Source organism: Triturus cristatus, chromosome 1_1 (genome assembly GCF_964204655.1).
Source record: "Triturus cristatus chromosome 1_1, aTriCri1.1, whole genome shotgun sequence".
In the NCBI taxonomy this organism is placed as follows: domain Eukaryota; kingdom Metazoa; phylum Chordata; class Amphibia; order Caudata; family Salamandridae; genus Triturus; species Triturus cristatus.
Window position 1 is genome coordinate 1055691490 of NC_140579.1, and position 22439 is coordinate 1055713928.

General features: G+C 44.6%; 1 protein-coding gene across 1 annotated transcript in view; it reads right to left on the reverse strand.

The window, feature by feature from the left end:
* The window catches only part of SCUBE3 (signal peptide, CUB domain and EGF like domain containing 3), a 1455403-nt gene that overhangs the window by 410455 nt on the left and 1022509 nt on the right, over window positions 1-22439 (reverse strand). Inside the window, exon 6 of the mRNA XM_085651134.1 lies at window positions 3015-3062. Within this exon, the coding sequence (XP_085507260.1) occupies window positions 3015-3062 (48 nt within the window). The remainder of the gene's footprint in view (window positions 1-3014; window positions 3063-22439) is intronic.

Below are 22439 nucleotides of genomic sequence, written 5' to 3' on the forward strand. Positions count from 1 at the left end.
GTACAACTGAACAACAGTAACAGTTTGAAGCACTGTATTTTTCTTTATTTTCTTTTCTTTTTCATATCCTCATTTCTTGATAGCATCAAATGGCAGACACGATTCCCAATGCATTTCGGTATAGCCACCTTCGTCAGGGGATTACTGAAACAATATATATAGTAAAATGTATGTATAGTATACAAAGGACTAAGAAAACAATATTTTTCAACAAATAATAATTACAATTTTATTTTTAACAATGTTATTTGATAAAGTTGCTTTAACAAGAATACCAGGAGTATACAGGCCAAGCCCGAAAATGAATGACAAAAGTAAAGGCAATGCAAGAGAATGATAGTTAACCTTACTCCAACAATTGTATATGAAACATTTCAAGTGTTTGTGAAACACGCAGAGTGAACTAGTGCCCTGTGTGCCAGTGAAACCCTGTTCGTGATTCAGCGCCATGCGAAAGACCAAAAAGAAACCATGCTGGTGTAAAGCCTTAGAATTACGTCCAAAAAGGACTCACTGTCCTGAAATGTTTCATATACAATTGTTGGGAGTAAGGTTAATTATCATTCTCTTGCATTGCTTTTACTTTTGCCACTCATTTTCGGGCTTGGCCTGTATACTCCTGGTATTCTTGTTAAAGCAACTTTATCAAATAACATTGTTAAAAATAACATTGTAATTATTATTTGTTGAAAAATATTGTTTTCTTAGTCCTTTGTATACTATACATACATTTTACCATATATATTGTTTCAGTATTCCCCTGACGAAGGTGGCTATACCGAAATGCATTGGGAATCGTGTCTGCCATTTGATGCTATCAAGAAATGAGGATATGAAAAATAAAATAAAATAAACAAAAACACAGTGCTTCAAACTGTTACTGTTGTACATTTATATTTATTGGTTTATACTGTTGTACACTTCCAGTTCTTTTTTTGGTAAATAATTTGTGTTGGATAACACTTTGTGTATTATCACTGGATACACTGTTGAGGAATTTGAAATTATGTTGGAAATGGTGACATATACATGGTTCACTTGTTATAAGATGTGATGTGAATTAGTAAGCACCAGTTTCTGGGCATGTGCAAAGTGCGTACTCAGGCTTAGACAGGTTATGTTTGACACTGAGACTTTTCTTTATTTAGACATTCAATTTATCCGCAATTAAGTCTTGATTTTATTCCTTTTTCTACCCTCTAGTGGGTATTCATTGGACCATTATTACCGTTCTTTTTGTTTCATATGTATTTTTGTGAAAGTGCTGTCTTTTCTTTTACATCACAGAAAATTTGTTACAGTTTTTTGAGCGACTTTTTGCAACTAATGAATCAGGTTCCAGAATTCTTTTTTTGAGTGCGCATATGGTACTTCCCACGTATTTTAAAGAACACGGACATTCGATCACATATACCGTGAATGTGCTTTTACGAGTTATCAGTAACGTGGGAAGTACCATATGCGAACTAAAAAAAAGAATTCTGGAACATGTACGGGCCACAATTAATAAGGATAAAATGAATGCAGTGGCTAAACACATGGAGCAATGCCATGCAAGTGACTGGAAAACCTTGAAATTCTACAGAATTGAGACCATTCGTGGTGGAAATAGAGAAAAATTATTACAGCAAAAAAGAATCACGCCACATCCTAAATTTGAGAACTCTCGCACCGAATGGATTAAACCAAAGTGAAGAGATGTATCCATCTGTAAATCTGTAAATAAAACCTGATCCATTAGTTGCAAAAAATCCCTTCCAAAACTGTAACAAATATTCTGTGATGTAAAAGACAGCACCTTCACAAAAATGCATATGAAACAAAAAGAACGGTAATAATGGGCCAATGAATACCCACAGGAGGGTAGAAAAAGGAAGAAAATCAAGACTTAATTGTGGATAAATTGAATGTCTAAATAAAGAAAAGAAAATAATTCATTATTGCAAAACTGAATATATAAATGACAATGAACTGATAAAGTAATTGGCCGGAAATAAGATCAAGTAAAAGAGAATAACTCTAAGTCATGAATGATGTTTTGAAATTAAGTGACCAAACAGTTTCTGGTTTCATATGTAACTAATTCACATAATGTTTAATTTAATAATTGTTTTTTTCACTGTGCACAGTTAATATAGAAAACAAGTTATGAGGACTACATATCCCATAATGCTAAGAGGTTGACAAAAAAAGAGACAGGAAATGACATCAGTAAATTCAAAAAGTACTACTACTGTTGTTGTCAATTGCCATCTTGATCGTGACCAAGGTCTTATGCTAAGACCGAAACGCGTAGATCGCCTGCCTATACCTTAATGATGAATTTATAACTAAAAATAAAATCTAAAAATTGCAAAATACCCCAGACGTGAGTGCGACCCGATTCTTCCCTTCCGTGCTGGAGGGATTTGTGGTGGAGTTATAACGGCTTGGCTCTGCCGTGGGACATCGCACCGCGAGAGAGCGCTGGCGTTATCCGACGTGAGGATCTACCTTTTGGCAATATATATATATATATACATTGGAAGAGGTTAAAATAGCAGTAAGAAAGGAGCAGAGAGTTCATAGTATTGTGAATGTCTCATTTTCACCTGCAAGTTTAGAAATTATAAGCCAGAGGGCGAAAATAGGGTAAGATTTAGCTTCAGTCACTGGGATAAGGTATGACGTTCTGATTGCAAGGGTTCTTCCTTCAGCGATGCATGGACAGAGTAAACGGGGCAATGAATATTAGGGACACCTCTGTGCCAAATATACCAACTAATAGGGCTCGGAATAATGTATGGGGTTGCTATGAGCTCTTCACCTCCTACTACAAGTGCCAGCTGTGGGAGATGAGTGGATAAGGATTCTCACTTATGGCATCGCACTAGATTTAAGAGTGTAAGGGGTCTCACTTATGGAATTCAGGGCCAGTTTAATGAGAGACAGAGGACTAGGACGATATGAAGGTTTCTCACCTTCGGCCACAGGCACCAGGCACAAGAAAGAGTAAACGTGAATGGGGCTCTTACCTTCACTGACACTCCTGACGTGGCTGTCTGGGCGCAGTGCCATTGTTGCTTTAAATTAAAAAAAAAAAGTATGAGTGGTGTTCCTTATCTACCAGATTAAGCCCCTCTTTATGATCCCCCTTCCCATCACTGTACCTCCCCACAATTTCCTCTCTTTGCAATAAAATCTACTCATGCACATTATGATTGGAACCACCATGAGCTGACCTATTCTGAACACTCCCTAAACTAAAGTCTTTTCAGCATAACCCTTGTACACTTTTGCCCATAGTTTCCCAGCCTAGTGTGTGGTCCCTAAAAGTACAATTTCTTACCACTATATCTGCTGTACTCCATGCCCAATTTGTACCTTCCACACTGATGCGCACAAACCATGGCTCAAACAACATTCTGCTTGCTCACCATGGTCTCTGCTTCTATGTTGCAGCTCATCGTTTACCACCATGACCTCTGTTTCCTCCACTCTTATTTATGGCTTCAAATAAGGTTATTGGCATCCCACCATGACCTGTCTCTTGCACCCTGCCTCATGAATTTCACCTCAATCTCTGTTTGCCTATCATGAGTCAGTTTTTCACATAATGGCATGAGCTTCTAACCTCAACTGAAACACTAATAAACTATCCCTGTTTACGTAACATCACCTGTGCATTCACATTGAGTGCAAAAGCACAAGGAGACGTACTTCTCACCAAAGCTACTTCATCTTCAGTCATACTTAAGAAACCTGTAACCATGTTCTACCAAAACATGATCTGTGATGCCAGGCCTATGACCATGAGCCAGCTTTTCTACCATGTCCTGTGCCACATTCTTCTGCCCAATGCGTCTTCGTCTATGGCTATGTGTAGGAAATCATTCCATCTGCTTCCTTGATCTGGCATCTGTCTAGCAACAAAAAAATCGATGCTGAACCATCACAGCCTGCATGATACTTGACATGTCTCCTCCTTTGACCTGTGATTTCTTATCATGCTTGTGCATCTTGACCTGTAAAATATGATTTTCGTAACCATTCTGACTTAGTTCCTTTACTTTAATTCTTCGTGGTTGGCTGAATTAAAAACAACTATACCAATAACACATTTCTCTTTAATCGTTTTCGGGAAGAGAATTTTTCATGCACATAAAAATACTTTCAATGCCCTTACAGATTGATTAATGAGTTTAAAAACATTGAGTTCCTTCTCCGTTGTTACCCTTCACATTCAAAAACACTGAACTATTACTCTTTTCAGTAAAGTATGCTAAATAAGTGCTCCTTGGCCAATTCACATTTAGCAGAAGCAATACATGGCAACAGTATGGCACTAAAACCAAGTATCCATTGGCCAATGCCTACTGTATGTTACTACTGGATTATGTTGATGGATATCGTTTTATACGCAAACTCTTCTGAGAGGATTCCAATGTAGCGTTGTACTTTTATTGGAATGAGCCTTATTTTTAGTGTAGTCTGAATCCCTTATATCCACTAGAGGAATTTCGTTTTGTAACACAAGTTAACTCGTAGCATATCCACAACATAATACTTTTAAAAATCTTACTTCAGGGGGAACACATACGGTTTGTTTTAAAATCTTTATTTATTACATTTTCTCGTTTTAACAATAAAGTTAGTACAGCAACAAGTTTCGTTAGGGTATGCATCATTACTGTGCATCTTCGTCTCTGTTAGCCATTGTGAAAACTCCCCCCTTGTACATTGTAAACATAGCAAGTGTAACATTTAACTTTCCCAAGCATTTGTAAATTCAGGGGCGTTCAAGCTACAGTAGTCGTTTCCATGGGGTAACAGGAGGAGTGTGCTGCCATGTTCTCTAAGGTGGGGTGAGAGTATCCCAGCCTACACCTCTGCGTCGCGGCCCGCTTTCTGTCATTTCCTTCTCATGTATGAGGCTGCTGCCATCACTATGTCCCTGACAGTGATGTAGCTATATCTTTGACCTCCCGTGGCGGTCCCTGCATTTGCTGCCCTGCGACGGCTGCATGTAAGAGTAGGGAGTGCTGGCGATTCCTGTATTTGCCGCCCCATGACGGCCACAGGTAAGAGCAGGGGAGGCCGCCGCCCCCAAATCTCGTGCCACCTGTGGTGAACAGCCCCCAGCTCTACCCCGTACTTGTCCATGAGCACTCATATCTCATCTCTATCTGCATTTTCAAAGTTAGTTACTACCGCCTGCCAGAGATCTGAAATTGGATTCCTGTAGAGCCCACTATAGTCCTCAAGTCAGAGTGCTGCTTCCTCCACCCTCACCCAGATCAGCACCTCTGCCTTCCATCAACTATGTGGTGGGCACTCAGTAGATTTACAATGTCGGGCAATGTCCCTGCTGGATGCGCCAAGTGCTATGTACACCAACTTTCGTTGCTAGCCGTCGGCCATAAACACCTAGAAGGCAGACCTCTGCAGTTCCCAGGCCTTGCGGCTCTTCCATAATGACAGAGGAGCGTTGCTCCACTCCAAGCCGATGATAAAAAAACGATAATAAAACACTGTTATTAGCATTTTATTTATTTCTATCTGAGCTGCTTACATCCAATGCAGATAAAGTGGGAGGGGCGAGCCGGGGCTGGGCGGGCCGGGCCATGGCAGGGAGGAGTACTGTGCACTTATAAGTGCACATGTCAGTTTGGCCGGCCATCTTAGGCTGGCCAAAGAGACATGCACACTTACATTTCTCCAAGACATGCCACAGGCTTCCAGGCACTGTCTTAGCGGCAAACCAGGCTGCTCAGACACATCCTGGCGCTGCTCTCATGCTAGAGAGCAGTGTCTGGATCGGGTGGGGAGCCTGTGCCTTCAGGCCCATCCATTTCTGGGGCGAGAGAAGCAGGAGCAATGAGGCATCCGGCAGAGGGAGCTGAGAGGCAGGTAAATGATATATATTTTTTTCCAAACATCATTTCCTATCCCACCTGTGGTGCCCCTCCACCACCGTGCCACCTTACCAGTTTCGATTGGAGGTGGCAGCTGCCACTCCGGTCAAGGATGCGCTCCATGTCACCAGCCCCCAGAAACACATAATCACAGGACAGTTTCACACCATGTGACCTAAGTCCAAAGTGGGGTGGACACACCTGGGACAGCCCATATCTGTCAGCTGGTACATAACATTCACCTGATGGGGGTAGAAGGTAGTGGCAGTGTTAAATTGTGTACATTTAAAATGTGTATTTCTCTGGACTTTCTTGTAGTTTTACAAAGCGTGCTCCTATTCCTTACCTACAATTTGACAACCTAGTATAGCCTCCCATCTGACCTGTGCAGTGGGGAAGACGTCCCCGGTCAAAGCCGTCATCATTCGGTACTGCCATGACAATCGGTTCCGGCCGCTACCAAATATCAACAGTGTTTTGAGTAAGTAATGGGTAGGAGGCTCCCGATGGATTCCCATAAAGCCAACACAGGATCAAGGTGAGTGCCCCGTACTCCAGGAGTGCACTTCAGGAAGTTGGCCTTACTCCGCCAATGCGTTCCAACTGTTGGTGGGTGCCCTCTTCATAGCAGTCTCTGAAGGTTGTCAAGTCTGGCAGTATGCCATTTGGCGTGCCGTGAGATAACCACAGTGGCACCGACAGGTCAACGCCGTCACCTCCAGCTGCTTCAACACCCTCTGCATCCTCCGCAAGACCTTCAAGTGGATACCCCCTGAGTCAAGGGAGACAGTCACCCACGTACTCATCACCAGCAGACTGGACTATGGAAATGCACTTTACGCCGGAATCAACAAGTCCCTATTCCGCAAACTCCCGACAATACAGAATACCACCGCCAGACTCGTCCTCTGCATCCCCCGACGTGAACACATCAGCCTATGAAGTCTCCACTGGCTCCCCGTGGAGAAAAGAGTCACTTTCAAAATCCTCACTCACGCCAACAAATGCCTACACAACAACGGACCCAAATACCTCAACAACAGAATCAACTTCCACGTACCCAAAAGAAACCTCAGATCTTCCAACCTCGCACTGGCCGAAACCCCGCGCATCCACAGAGCCAGAGCAGGCGGAAGATCCTTCTCTCACATTGCAGCCAAGACCTGGAATGAGCTACCGGCGGACAGCAGATGCGCCCCCTCCCTGAACACCTTCAGGAAGACCCTCAAGACCTGGCTCTTTGGCTAAACAGATCCTTCTTGAGGACTGCTGCAATTCCACAGTATCTTATCTCTAATGGTCCCCCATGAAGACACCTTTAGAAGTGCTCCGCTGCTTCATACTGAGAAAATTCGATTTTCGATTGTGATCGAATCGACCCGCCATTTTGTGCTCCGCCGCCATTTTGTGTTGCCCTCACTCAGGCAGCACGGCGAACAAAGTCTATTCTGCTTTTTCTGCAGCTTCGTGTCGAAATAAGCCTTCTGCCTCTATTTACAAAGCTGGTGTTAGGACTGACCGAGTACACTAATCCCTGTCTGGTTTTCCTAATCCCCGTCTCAACTATCTGTTGGTTCACACTATTCTCTCCTGACTTTATCTTATCGTCTGGCCTTCGCTGTCCTCTGCTAGCATTCTCTCGTTTCACAACTGTCCTCCCACACAAACAAACGTATCTCGCCACCTGCAAGTTAGTTGCAGATCTGTTAATGAATTAGTTCGAGGGAGGGGTAACAAACACAGTCGGAGGAGAGGTTTCTTCGAGTCATCTGATACTTTGTTTTTAAACCTTTTTCTATTGGTTCTGTTCTGTTTTCCAACTTTTCTTATTGGCTCTTTCTTATATGTTCTGGGTGTGTATTTGGTTAATGTATATTTCACATTTGTGCTATATAAGATTGTGCGCCACGGAGTGAAGTGGCAGTCTCCTGAGAACCTACCTCGTGTACTTCTGGGATAACTGTACTAGCTGCAGCTAATAAATCCGATCTTCTAACGCCTAACAGAGTGTCCCGTGTCTCTGTGTAGCTGAGCAGGAGAACCCCGGAGATTAAGGCGTACCCTGCGCCGCCAGGCCCAAAAGGTTCTGGTTCTTCAACTGGCGCCCAACGTAGGGCGGCTTCAGTGGTACCGGTTCTGCCTGAAGGTCGTGAGAAAATTCTGGAGGATTCGCGAGCCACGTCAAGTGACCCCTGTATGTCGAAAGTGGTCCGAAGGTCTTTTTCAGCGTGGTTACTCCTTCCAGACGGCTACTGACGACTGCTGCCCTGACTTCCGCCCTGCCTTGGCCCTTCCTTTGGTGATGTATGGTAAGGCGAGACGATAGACGGGCCTCTGTTGGCGTGAGAAGACATCCTTAGTTAAGTATTTGGTGGGTCGCTCCCACAATTTTGTTCCTTAGTTTCCTTTGTTCCTTTGGTCCTTAGATTCGACTATTGCAATAGCCGAAGCCGAGGGGTAAGTGCATTTGTGCTGCGTAAACTGAGTTTTACCCCCTTGAAGTTTGTGAACAGTCCGGTGAAATCACGAGATGCCTGGTCTGACTAAGTTTGGAAAACTTTGTTGCTTTGGTTGTAATAGGGACTCCCGGTTTGAGGACTCTTGTCCGATTCCTTCGGTTGGAACTCCCACAAATACGAGCTCTATTCAAAACATGGTATTGGCCCCATTGCCTTTAACGAGGCATGGACCCGATACACAAAGAAAGATGGTGTTCTAAAATGGCCAGAAAATGGTAGCTTTGAGCCTGATGTGTTAGATAATTTAGAAGCAGTTTTATTCAAAAGAAAAGCCCGGCCGGCAATGTTTGACTCTTTCCGCCTTTGGCGTAAGGAAGCCAAACAGAAAGAAATTAAGCAAACAAAACGAGATAGGAAAGCACAGGGTATGACAATTATACAGGCTGCTTAACGATTTAAAGATGATGAAATTGATAATGCGACGGAAATCTCAGAGAGACAGCATCGTATGGCGATAGATTAATGCTATCCGGTGTTGCCTGTTTCCCCTTCTGATAACAAGAAAGACTTAGAAGAAGATCCCCTAATGTCTCATTTATTGAGATTGCCTCCGCCCTATGCTCAAGGTGCCAATGCACCCCAGTTATTACAGCCTGTCCAGCCGCCAGCAGTACCTCCGCCTGTTCCGGCTCTTCCGCATTTGCCTCCTCCAGTATTACCGCCTCTACCAGTTTTATCATTAACTTCGACTTCTTTGCCCTCATCTCCTGATCTTCGATCTCCTTTGCCTTCTGCACCTCCTGCAATTATCGGTTCTCCTTCTGTTAGTTCGCCTAATACCTTGTCTCCTATCCTCATGTCCAATTCTCCGTCTATGCGTAAGCGACTCACGGACACTGTCACTGGTATTCTATCTCCTTTCTTTGAAGCTTTAAATGTGTCTCCGGCTTTTTCTCGAAAACAATCTCGTAGTCAGTTCCCAGATTCTGAAGAACGAGAAAGGTTGGAATCTCTCGCACGAAAATGGATCAAAAAGGGTCCCCAATACAGTGTGCTCGATATTATGCCTACCGTCTCACAATGGAATGCACCCATGCAAAGATATGTTTTCGATGTAATGTGTGATACTCTCATTAAAGAATGGGAGGATGTGAATTTGAATTCGGTTCCACAGGGTCTGTTAGATGTTCAGGCTGACTTCGATAAAGGACTTATTGTGGGTGTTAGACCTGTCAGCTCTTTGGCTGTTCCCTCCTCATTTTTATTTTTTTCCTTTCCCTTTCCCCTCTCAACTTTTTGTTTCCCTGTCCATTAACACTTTTTGAATGTTGATGTAGAGGCTCTGGGCGCCTTGTTCTCACTATTTGAGAAAAAGGCGCAGGGTGCTGCACTAAAATGGAGGAAGAGTGAGTTTTACAAAATGGTGGACTGAACTGTCACCCTGGAACCTGGGCCATAGACTGTCATGAGGGGTTCTGGAACCTTATGGACCACTCTGGCCAGTCAGGGCCCAGGTTATAAATAGGGGTGAAGGCGGTCGGCCATTTTTGGAGATTGATGGGCTGTGAGGTAGACAGGAGTAAGGCACCTGAGTGGGGAGGTGGCTGCACTGGAGAGGGAATTGACAGGTCTTAGGATCTGCTTGGCTACCCCCATCCGCTGATACCACCCTCGACCTCTTGACCTGTCCCTGACTCCAGCCACAGATTTGGGGACCCATCTTTGATTTAGGGGCTCCTGTTAGTCAGAATCCCTTCTGTTGCCTGAGACTCTGGAAACAAGTGACTGAGCGCCCTTAGCAAATGAATGGCTGACTACCTGACCGTTGCGGTGCGTCCCTTGCACCCTTAATTTCAGCACCCCCCCGAGGAACGGTGAGGCATTGTACCAGCTGAGCGCTCTATCGCCCGAGTTGTAACTGCCCCCAGCGCTGTGCCAGCGGAGCACGGCGTAACCCTATCCCCTGATGCCCAAGGACTAAAGGTGTCGTTCGGCGCTGAGGCAGAAAGTACCCTGCATCCAGGAACTGCCACGCGTGCGAGACTCACCGCCGCTGGCCGGGACTTCATGGGCCAGTGCGATGCCCCTGTGAGGCGCTGTGACTGGAGATCACCGCCGCTAGCCTGAGTTGAGGGATCGCCGGGTGCTGCGGGGGAGTGGCCTGAGGTGAGCCGGGAGGTCCGGAGATAAAGTCAGGACTTCCTGGTGAGAGCCGGCGTGTGGATGATGCGTCGGAACAGCTGAGGAGAGACGCTGCCGGAAGGCCTGGAGGCCGCTTCCCTAGTAACTCGTGACCGGGGCCGACGTCAAAGCGCCGCCCCCGGCTGCTGGAAGGCGGAGGAGGCCGCGCCTCTTCTTCGTGTTGCTTCAGGCAGCCCCCTCATAGCGAGACTCGCAAGCAGGAAAGTCTGAGGAGGAGGTGGTAGGCGGGTGTGCTCCATTACCGCCCCCCCCTGAGTCAAAGAAAAGGTTCCCCCCCCCCCCGTGTCTGCACAGTGAGCCGTCAACCACGGAAGAAGTGAGAATTTGGCTCATACTTCACCGATCGTCAATGGGAGGAGGACCAAGAGGTTGACAGTAAGCGGGGCATGAGCCGAGGGGAGGAAATGCATGGGGGTTGGTGAACTTGAAGCCAGAACTGGGAGATAAGAAACTACCAGTGCCAGGGGAGGTACACTTGCGAGACTGTGATCTATAAGTTGGGGACTCCCAGGGAAGAGGGAGAAGTGGGGGTCAAATGTGTTAATCTGGTTCCCAGTAACTGGGATGGTTCATGCGTAGATGTTCAACCAAATGAGTGTGACTACCAGTCACCAAGAAACTGCAGGTGTAAGTTCAAATGTAACAGTGATTCCTAAATATGTTGCAGCATGGACCACGAGTTACGTTGACCCGACAGAGGGGGGGGAGGGTAGGATGGAGGATCGTTGGGATGGGGGGAGGAGGTGGGAGGGGGTGGGAGTTATGTTACATTCAGAGTTGTTATTGTATATTTCAAGAGTCAACGATGGACGAGGTTGAAGAGTATGGACATTCCGTGGCAGTGAACATGGACATTGTTGTTCCGGATTAAGCCACTGGTCACTCGCAGTTATTTGTCTCACCGTTTATTATTATTGAGCTTCCTTGCCGAATGTATTGATAGTGATCTGTTCTGATGTAGACTAAGGTCGGCGGAAGTTGTAATATTCAGAAAACCAATAAACTACGTTTAAAAAAAACAACAAAAAAAAAACCAGTGATTCCTAGCAACCAGATAAGTCACCAGTACAGCGCCTATTGTGTAAGAGTGATCGTATATGCTAGACCAGAGTTCAAGAAGTGAGGTGTCTAGTGAACCCCACTGTCTGAAGGGCCACCTGTGGGCCTGCTAATCATCTGAGGAATTGTGTTAATAAATATGACATGAAGTGGTAAATGTGGGGATGTAATTTGAAATACTAGAATCTAGGCGCTGGTTCAACATATATGACAGTGGTTGGGAAGGTGCTACACTGGGGCAAAGAAAGGAAGTACACTGTTGTTCTGAGTACCTTGTGATGTAAATCCTGAGTTGTAATGGATAATGTTAATTGAGTGCACCTAAAGAGGAAAGATAAAACTTCTTTTCTAAACCTAAACACTGTTTTGGTGTAGCGTCATTTTTGGAAAGTGGGGTAGCGCTGAAGTGCGAGTGGGTGTGATGCAAGCACGCCATGTAATGCTGGAGGGAAGGCCTTCCTGCCTGAGCCAGGCTACCCCAAGGATGTCAGTTCCAACAGTGGGTTCCAAAGTTGAAAACGCTCTAAGGACACTTATTTCCTTTGGAAACTTATTGTCCTCTCAGACTTTCCTTGATTCCGATCCGTCGGCTAGACTGACACTGAAAAATTATCCCATGAGAGAGGTTCCTCCAGTATGGAAGGAAGAGGTTGCAGCAGTAGGTGCTAATCCAGTTATTCCCGCTCATTTTCAACGTATATGGGTACATGTCCCCTGGAAAAGATCTGAAGTTCTGGCCCTTAAACAGACTCTACCGGATCCTCGTAAAAACCCTGCGGGTTAATATAAAGAATTATCACAGACAGTTGACGCTTGCATCATGAATCTAGATGATATCGATATGTTGATGGGAAATGTAGTCCCACAGACATTATGGGCTAGGATTCGTAAGGAGAATCACGCACAGGAATTAGGTGCTGATTGGGATACTATAACTGCCGCAGATAGAGACCAAGTGGGTGGTGCGAAGCCTGACGCTTTGATTTCAGAACTCCCTGGTAGGATTATTACATTAATGAAAACAATGATGCCTGCATTGAGAGTTAATTGGGATAAATTAGCGGCATGCAAACAAAAGAAAGATGAAAGTGTCTCTGATTTCTTTACTCGTTTCGAGGAGACATTTATTGATCACAGTGGTCAAGATATGGCTACAGAGGGTGGTCAGCGATTATTTGTGGATAAATTTGTATTTAATTTGCTTCCCGAGCTGTCACACAAATTGAAAGATTCTGAAAGTTCATGGGCTGTTTCTTCCTCTGCGCAGATATTGGCTACTGCACAATATTATGAAAACAGAGATAAAGAAGAAAAAGAAAAGCAAGAGAAAAAGACGAAAGAATTAAAAATGAAGGTTCTCTTGCAACAAGCTTATCCTCCTCGCTATGCTCAGCCTCAGTTTCAACAGCCTCCCCAGTTCCAGAGGCTGTATCAAAAACCTGAGCCATATATTCTGCGACCTTTGTTAGGACCTAATCAATGTGCCTATTGTAGAGAAGAAGGTCATTTTAAGAATAGTTGCTCGGTTTTATTGCAGCGCAGTGGAGCATTATCTGCTCCACGAGGTCGTGCTGGCCTCCAGTCAGCAAATAGAGGTAGAGGTCGAGGTGTGTTGACTCCAGAACAGCGTGCCCTTCCTCCTCCCAATTCCATGAATTACTTTGATCAGCAAAATGTTAGGTCTACACAGTACTACAATGAAGACCATTATATTGAAAGCGAGAATGAAAGCCTTCATGCTAACTAGGACAGCCATGGACAAAGTAAGGGAGTTGTGTCGGTTCCAGTAGATCAGAATGGACCTTATGTTAATGTCACTACAATGGGTGTTTTAGAGCCATTTCTTCTAGATACTGGGGCGATGAGAAGTCCTATCATTCATTCTAAACTCCCTGGGGCACCTTTGTCTGGCTTAACAAATGTATCTGTAGGATTTTCTGGCGCCCCTGTTCGTAACCCAGTTTCTTGCCCTTTGCCTATTTCAATTGGCCCTTATGATTTGGAAGCTCCACTTCTTTTGACGAATGGTTGCGGTGAGAATCTGTTGGGTTTGGACTTATTGAAAAGAATGCATGCTACGATATATTGTTCTCCTTCTGGTGTACATCTTACTTTAGGACAGAAACTGATTTCTCCAATGTATTTGTCCAAAGATCAGTTTCCACCTGAATTGCTTTCTCTTCCGGCAACGCTTTGGGCCACGGGTCCGAACGATGTGGGCTGTCTTGAAATTCCACCTTATGTTGTCACTCTCAAGCCTAATGTTGAATTGCCGCATATTCCACAGTATAGAATTTCCACTAAAGGTGAAAAAGCGCTTTTGGAAATCATTCATGATTTGATTCAGAAGGGTGTGGTTGAAGAAACGAGAGGAAACACATGCAATAGTCCTATTCTTCCTGTTCTTAAACGCACTGATCTTTCTCAGCCACCTGTATATCGTTTCGTAATTGATCTTCGGGAGGTAAACAAAATTGTTGTACCGCAATTTCCTGTCGTTCCAGATATCACTGCTCTGTTGACAATGATACCTTCCACAGCGACTTGGTTTTCTGTTATCGATCTAGAGAATGCCTTCTTTAGTATTCCCATTGCCGAAGAGAGTAGGGATATTTTTGGCTTCTCTCTTGGAGGCCGAAGCTTCCGGTTCAAGCGCGCACCTCAGGGCTATTGTGAAAGTCCCTCCATTTACAGCCAAGCTTTAAAATGCCATCTTGATACTTTTCATTTGCCGTCTGGTGCTGCTCTTATACAATACATGGATGACTTGTTAATCGCTGCTGATTCAGAAGATATTTTCAAAAATGTGACTGTTGCATTGTTACGCCACTTGTTTAATCTGAATCATAAGGTTTCACCTTCCAAACTACAATATGTCCGTCGAGAGGTTACCTATTTGGGTCATCTCCTATCAAAGGAGGGACGACGATTAACCCCAGAACGAATTCAGGCGATTACGCAAATGTCTGTGCCATCCACACAAAGGGATGTACGTGCCTTTCTGGGTATTACTTCCTATTGTAGGCAGTGGATCCCTAACTTCTCCCTGTTGGCCAAGCCTTTGTTGGCACTCACTCTGAAAGATACACCTCAGCCTCTTCCTTGGACTGACGAGTGCCAAAGGAGTTTTACTGATTTACGTACTGCTCTGTGTTCCGCTCCTGTACTAGGTACTCCTGATTACAATAAGCCTTTTACGCTCTATGTTCATGAGAGAGACGGTTGTGCGTTGTCAGTTTTAACACAGCAATTTGGAGACAAACAGCGGCCATGTGCCTGTCTTTCGGCTACGCTAGATCTCGTAGCTAAAGCATTGCCTAGTTGTCTCAAAGCGACAGCAGCAGCAGCAATTTCTATTCGACAGTCTGCTGGAGTGGTGCTAGATAATACTCTCATTGTCATGGTACCACATGCAGTGGATACTTTACTAAACAGAACAAAAACGCAGCATCTTACAAGTGCTCGTTTAACTGGATACGAGCTGATGCTTTTGGCTAGTCACGTACACATCAAACGATGTAATACCCTAAATCCAGCTACTCTGTTGCCCCTTCCAGAGGAGAAAGTTGTTGAGGAGCAACATGATTGTTTCCTCCGTACTGAGGAAGAGACAAAAGGAAGAATTGACTTGAAAGATACGCCGCTAGAGAATCCAGATGGAATTCTATGGGTAGATGGTTCTTGTTTTAAGATGCCTAATGGAGATACAGTTCCAGCCTATGCTGTAACTACTTTACATACAGTTGTGGAAACAGCCCGTATCAGACACAACTCAGCTCAAGCAGCAGAACTGATAGCTTTAACGAGAGCATGTGTGTTGTCAAAAGGAAAAAGAGTGAACGTGTACACCGACAGTCTATACACCTTTGGTGTAGCGTTCAATTTTGGGCGTCTTTGGAAAGAGAGGGGATTACTTACTTCACATGGCACTAAAATACAGCATGGTCAGTTGGTGACTGATCTTCTTGAGTCACTTGCTTTGCCCACCCAAATAGCAATTGTGAAGTGTAGTGCACACAAAAAGATTACCGATAATGTTGGCCGAGGAAATGCATTTGCAGATGAAGTAGCGAAAAAGACAGCGAGAGACACTACAAGTCGAATGTATGTGGCGGGTCCTGCGAATTGGGTCAGAGAAAGAGGAATGTATGAGGATACAGTAGAAAGTGTAAAGTCGATTCAGAAAGAGGCTACAGAGAAAGAATTGAGTAAGTGGAAAGAAAGTACGGGAATGTTAGATGAGATGGGTTGTTGGGTGGAATTATCTGAACACCAACGTTGGCTGTTACCAGATGCCTATGTACTCCCAGTGGCTACTATGGCGCATGGTCCAGCCCACTTAAGTGCGTAAGGCATATGCAAGCTTCTGGCTCCAGTGTGGCAAAATGATGGAATCCCAAAATGCGCAGACAATGTAGTGAAACATTCTATTGTTTGTTTGATGTACAACCCGGGAAAGGGAACCCCAACTCCAGCGGGTCACTTTGCTCCTCCGACATATCCATTTGAGGTGTTGCAGATCGATTACATTCACATGGAACGATGCAACAATCTCAAATATGTTCTGGTGGTAGTATGCGCCTTCTCTAGGTGGATAGAAGCATACCCTCTAAAAGATAATACAGCCCTATCCGCAGCCAAAATTCTACTGAAAGAATTTTTCCCCAGGTTTGGTTTGCCGCGCATTGTCTGGAGTGACAATGGGAGCGAATTTGTGGGCCAAGTCATGCAAAAAGTTTGTGCGGGTCTTGGTATCAAGCAAAAGTTCCATGCAGCAAACCATCCACAGTCAGCAGGTTTAGTGGAATGCTACAACGGAACTTTGAAGCTCAAACTAGCGAAAGTGCAGGCTAGTACAGGACCTAATTGGCCCGATGCTTTACCACTGGCTCTCCTGTCCACCAGAACTGCTGTGCACTCTCGTTTGGGACTTAGCCCATACGAAGTGGTCTTTGGGCGCCCAGCTAATATATGGGGAGTCCCTCGCCCTAAGAAATCCTCAGACTTGCCATATCCAATGTTGATTGACTACTTGCATGAACTTACAACTAAATTGCGTGTTCTCCATCAACAGGTTCAGAGTGCTCTACCAGAGGCTTCCACAGACCCAGGTCATTCCATCCGACCAGGTGACTGGGTCTATTTTAAGAATTTCCAAAGGACGAAAAATTTGGAGGCCAGCTAGAGGGAGCCTCGTTTAGTACTTTTGGTGACGAGAACAGCAGTCAAAGTAGAAGGAAAGAAAAATTGGATTCACGGCGTGCATTGTAAGAAAGTGCCTTTGCCTCTACCCTTCGATCAATGGGTGCGTAGGGGCATTGGTGACTCTGAGAGTGAGAAGGTTCCACGATTCGTACCTTTTAGCGATGCACGCCTGAATGGAACACTGTCTGAGAAAGAGGACGACGACATTCTTCAGGAAGCGATAACACCACATCGTCGCTTGAATACGACAAATCCGTGAACATTGTTCCGAGACCAAACTGTACCTGATAAAGAACATTATAATCTGAGACCTAGACCAAAGAACACTTAAGATTTTTCTCTCTCCTGTGTAGTATTCTATCCCGGTTGCAGGGTCACGGTAGGAGTCTTGATTGTGACCTGAGTAGTGGCAATAGGCCTGCAGGACTTGCAGTGTCATAGGACGGCAGATAATCATAATTAAGTGATCGAGGAAGATTGCCGTGAGCATCCATTAGAAAGATGGAAACTACACTAGGCAAAAGAGAGAGAAAGGATAATATGAAAAAAGAATCCTGTAGATTAATGTACAGTCGTTTTAGTATAACCTTATGTATTATTATATTATTGTGTATCCTTTTGGCGTTCATAAATTGGATTATTTATGCTCTGCAGCAAAAAGTTGTCTCTCCTTCTACCTCTTCGTCTTCCTCTACTGTCTCTCCACATTTATTTCATACCCTTCCTCAACATGAACTCATTAGAAGAACTGAATATTATAACAATTCCTTTGTCCAGTTATTACATCAACACCAATTAGTGATCAATACAACTGACTGTTGGGTGTGTGGACTTATGCCACATACCGTAGAAAAAGGAATGCCATATTTAGTTCTTCCGTTTTCTTATGAGAGTTCTGCTTGGGCTTATTTTGTTATCTTCTCCAATGCCTATCAAAGCAAATTCAGACGATCCGTTAGTTTATATATTGGTGGTCCAGATTTTAGTCATAGTTCATTGATAAAGGCAATGGTAGCTATGGCTAAAATCATGGAGAATAGTAAGATTTCCATTGACGAAAGGACACCATACAAAGGAACAACTGTTCCCACACATATGTCTACTCCTCTCAGAACTCGCCGCCTCTAGTGCCATCTCAAGGCACGTATTTTATCTGCCACAATAGGGCTTACACCTGGTTGCCAACAGGTTTTTCTGGTACCTGTTATATAGCTTTCCTTCTTCCCCCTACATACACCGCTTCTGCAAACTATCATCGAAACAGATATGGCAGAGGGATTATTGATTCTAAAGACACAGCAGGACAAGAGGGAGGAGATTTCCTCAAAGGATTTCTTCCTTTTTGGGGTCCAATGGCCAACAGCAGAAATATAAGGCAACTGGTTCGTGTCGTAGAAACCACAATAGACATCACTGTAGGAGCCTTAAGTAATATCACGGCAGAACTACAGGCGGATCGTCTTATGACCTTACAAAACCGAGTTGCCTTAGATTTTGTTCTTGCGGATCGTGGTGGAGTGTGCAAATTGATCGGGTCAAGTTGCTGTATTTTCATACCTGATGACGCTCCGACAGTATACCAAGCTACCTCTAAGTTACATATAATCTCTGAGTAGATTCATCAGGACGACGGAGATTGGTCATTATTGGAGTGGTTTTGGGGACTACTGTCCAAATGGGGTTGGAAAGCATTGACATTCCTTGGAGTAGTTTTGACCATCATTTTCTCTTGTTGCCTTTGTATGCACTGTGGTCCCGCCATCTGCAACCTTTGTGCTACTATGTGCATCCCTAAACCCAAAGGGCAGAGAATATTAGAATGATGCTACAGCAACAGCTCGATGACCTCATGGCCATCAACATTGACTCAGATTAACATGAATCTATCTTGCCTGAGTTCAGGCAAAAGGAGGGTCTGAGAAAATTCGATTTTCGATCGTGATCGAATCGACCCGCCATTTTGTGCTCCGCCGCCATTTTGTGTTGCCCTCACTCAGGCAGCACGGCGAACAAAGTCTATTCTGCTTTTTCTGCAGCTTCGTGTCGAAATAAGCCTTCTGCCTCTATTTACAAAGCTGGTGTTAGGACTGACCGAGTACACTAATCCCTGTCTGGTTTTCCTAATCCCCGTCTCAACTATCTGTTGGTTCACACTATTCTCTTCTGACTTTATCTTATCGTCTGGCCTTTGCTGTCCTCTGCTAGCATTCTCTCGTTTCACAACTGTCCTCCAACACACACAAACGTATCTCGCCACCTGCAAGTTAGTTGCAGATCTGTTAATGAATTAGTTCGAGGGAGGGGTAACAAACACAGTCGGAGGAGAGGTTTCTTCGAGTCATCTGATACTTTGTTTTCAAACCTTTTTCTATTGGTTCTGTTCTGTTTTCCAACTTTTCTTATTGGCTCTTTCTTATATGTTCTGGGTGTGTATTTGGTTAATGTATATTTCACATATGTGCTATATAAGATTGTGCGCCATGGAGTGAAGTGGCAGTCTCCTGAGAACCTACCTCGTGTACTTCTGGGATAACTGTACTAGCTGCAGCTAATAAATCCGATCTTCTATCGCCTAACAGAGTGTCCCGTGTCTCTGTGTAGCTGAGCAGGAGAACCCCGGAGATTAAGGCGTACCCTGCGCCGCCAGGCCCAAAAGGTTCTGGTTCTTCAACACTTCATATCACATAAAATCATTGAACAAGGCACTTAAGATTTTTAAGTTAGTAATCAATCGGTTAAATATATTGAAAACAATCTTCTGTCAATGCTCAATGCACGTTGAGAAGTGATGTATGTTGTTCACTGCAATAGAAGCAATAATTGAGAAATAAAGCGTATTAACTCATCGGAGTCTGAGTATCCTGTACAACGCGTAGCCCCAAAACATATAATTCATAAGTTTGCAGCATAACAGTAAATAAAAAGTCAGGAGTCTATTATATGCCTCTAGATTCTGACCTCTTCTTTCCACAAACTACCTTGTATCCCGGCCCTGACCTGTTATTCACTACAATCTACTTTGCTCACACACTGGCCTGTATTTCCACCATCTCCCTTGGTTATCCAACCTATTTTGGGTTGTTTCACAAACCACTTGCATACTTTGAATTGTACCTTTCTAAATATCTGCCTTGTGTATCTAACCTAACCTGTTCTTCGCCTAGTTGCTATTCATTACTCGCCCTGACTTGCTCTTCTCCGCAATATTCTTGTCTTACTCACTGTAATCTGTCCTTCCACTCCATCTTTTTCAATACCTACCCAGACTATTGCTCACTACTGTCTCCAAGCAGTCCTTCTGCCTCCTAACTTACCAACCCTTATCACATAGCTTATTTCTCACCATGTTTCAGCACCATTTCCCCTGCATTTTACCATGCCTACTACTTCCTTTATGCACACCTTAGCTTCAGCTTGACTGCATACCAAATCAGCTCAAGCAAAACGCTTCAAATCAGCCTACAATGCAGGAGCAAAATCAACAAGATGATGGATGGAATGCTTCAATTAATCTCAGCCACAAACAATCGCTTAGGCCACGTCTCAATCCATCGTTTTACGCCCACCATGCCACCTCAGTTGGGCCCAGCCATATGAAAATCAGTTTTTACCCTGCTCCTCATAGGAACAGTAATGCCCAAACTGCCAGGCCAGGTCCTTCCTGAACAAGAACACACGCAACCTAGGACTGGTTTTGCCCTCATCAGGGCTGTTCAGCCAGGTATAGCTTGGTTTCGGTGGCAGAATCAGCCCAGGACCCACGTCTGGGCATACAAGGCGCACATACGGCATTAAATGCAAAAACAACAAGGCGATGGATGGAATACTTGAATTGAATGAATGAATGAATGAATGAATGAATGAATGAATGAATGAGTATTTATTGCTGGTTACTTAAAACCATAACATAAAACTTTAGCATAAAACAGAAAATATCAGCTAATAAAAGAAGACAATAGTTAAAAGTCCATGGGCATCAGGCAGGCTTGCAGTTGACTGAGGCTCCAAGTGGTGGAGTCGTCAGCAGGGTTCGAGTCTGTTGCATGAATTTGCCAAACGAGGCCATATCTTTTACTGTGTTCAATGTGTACAATTTATGAATCGCCTCCTTGGCTGTGCGGGTACCCAGTTGTAATAAAATTGGCCGTAGATAGACTTATACTTGAATTAATCTCAGCCAATGTCAATCCCTCTGGCTCACATCTGCATCCAACGTTTTTCGCCCACCATGCCACCTCAGTTTGAACAAAGCCATATGCAAAATCAGTCTTGACCCTGATCCTTATGGGAACAGTTCAGCCCAAACTGCCAGGCCATGTCCTTCTTCAACTGGAACATAAGCAACCCAGGACCGGTTTCGCCCTCACTAAGACTCTTCAGCCAGGTATAGCATAGTTCCAGGACACAGTGAGCAAGGGACCCACGGCTGGGCATATTTGGCATACTTAGAACGTTATATGCAAAAACAACAAGGTGATTGATGGAATGCTTGAATTATTCTCATCCACTGGCAATCGTTAGGGCCGCATCCCAATCCATCATTTTTCACCCACTATGCCACTTCAGTTTGGACCCGGCCATATGCAAAGCAGTCCAGCCTGAACTGCCAGGCCAGGACCTACCTGAATCGGAACACAAGCAGCCCAGGACCGGTTTCACCCATATTAGGGCTCATCAGTCAGATATAGCTTGGTTCCACTGGCACAGTGAGCTCAGGACCCATGTCTTGGCACCCCCAGCACACTTAGGGCATAAAGTGCAAAAACAAGGTGATGGATAGAATGCTAGAGTTAATCTCAGGCACTGGCACTCGCTCGCACTTCAGGAGGCCTCACTAGAATGGGGCCACGCAGGGCATGCCTGGGTCGTACCAGCCTGACCTATTTTGTAAGAAGCCACCTAGTCTGCAACCCACAGAGGAAAAAGTCAGAGCAGGAGAATGATCAGTCTGGTAATGCTCTGCTTTACCAAACTATGGTGAGTGCTTCCGCTCCATGACTCATCCATGACTCTCTGCTTTCCAACTATCATTGGTGCATCTCGCTGTGGCTCAAAGTCTGCTTCCTGATTCCACCCTGTACCCTTCCACTCTGCCTCGCCCTGGCCTTACATTCTCTGTTATCCTACTAACCTCGCATTACCCATATCACAGGTCAGGTATTGCAGACTTTCATCTGATAGAGTCTTCTAGCTGCGTTTCCTTACCTTAGAATTATCCTCAATAGTAAGACTGGATCAGGAATTGTTTTGTGAGCAGTACCCCTGCGCGCTGGTAGGTGGCATCGTTTGGCTCGACATGGTATCTTCCACGCTGGAAGTGATGTTTGTGGTGCATAAACAGCTGCCACCTAGGCATGCTGAAGTCAGTTCTTTTCTTTCCGTGCCAGTCAGCACAGATATGTGCAGAGCTACCCCTTAGTCACTTTTTGACTAAGCTTTTTCCTACATTTTGCCCAAGTCTTTTTTGAGGGCTCACGTCAAGGTGTGGCAGAAATCTTATGAAAGAAGGCCGGCTTCCAACCCTGCCGGGTCTGTTGCCGACAGATGGCAGTGATGGACCTGCATCCTGTTTGCCTATGGTGCCTCGAACAAGATCATGACACGAAGGCCTGTCCCGAAT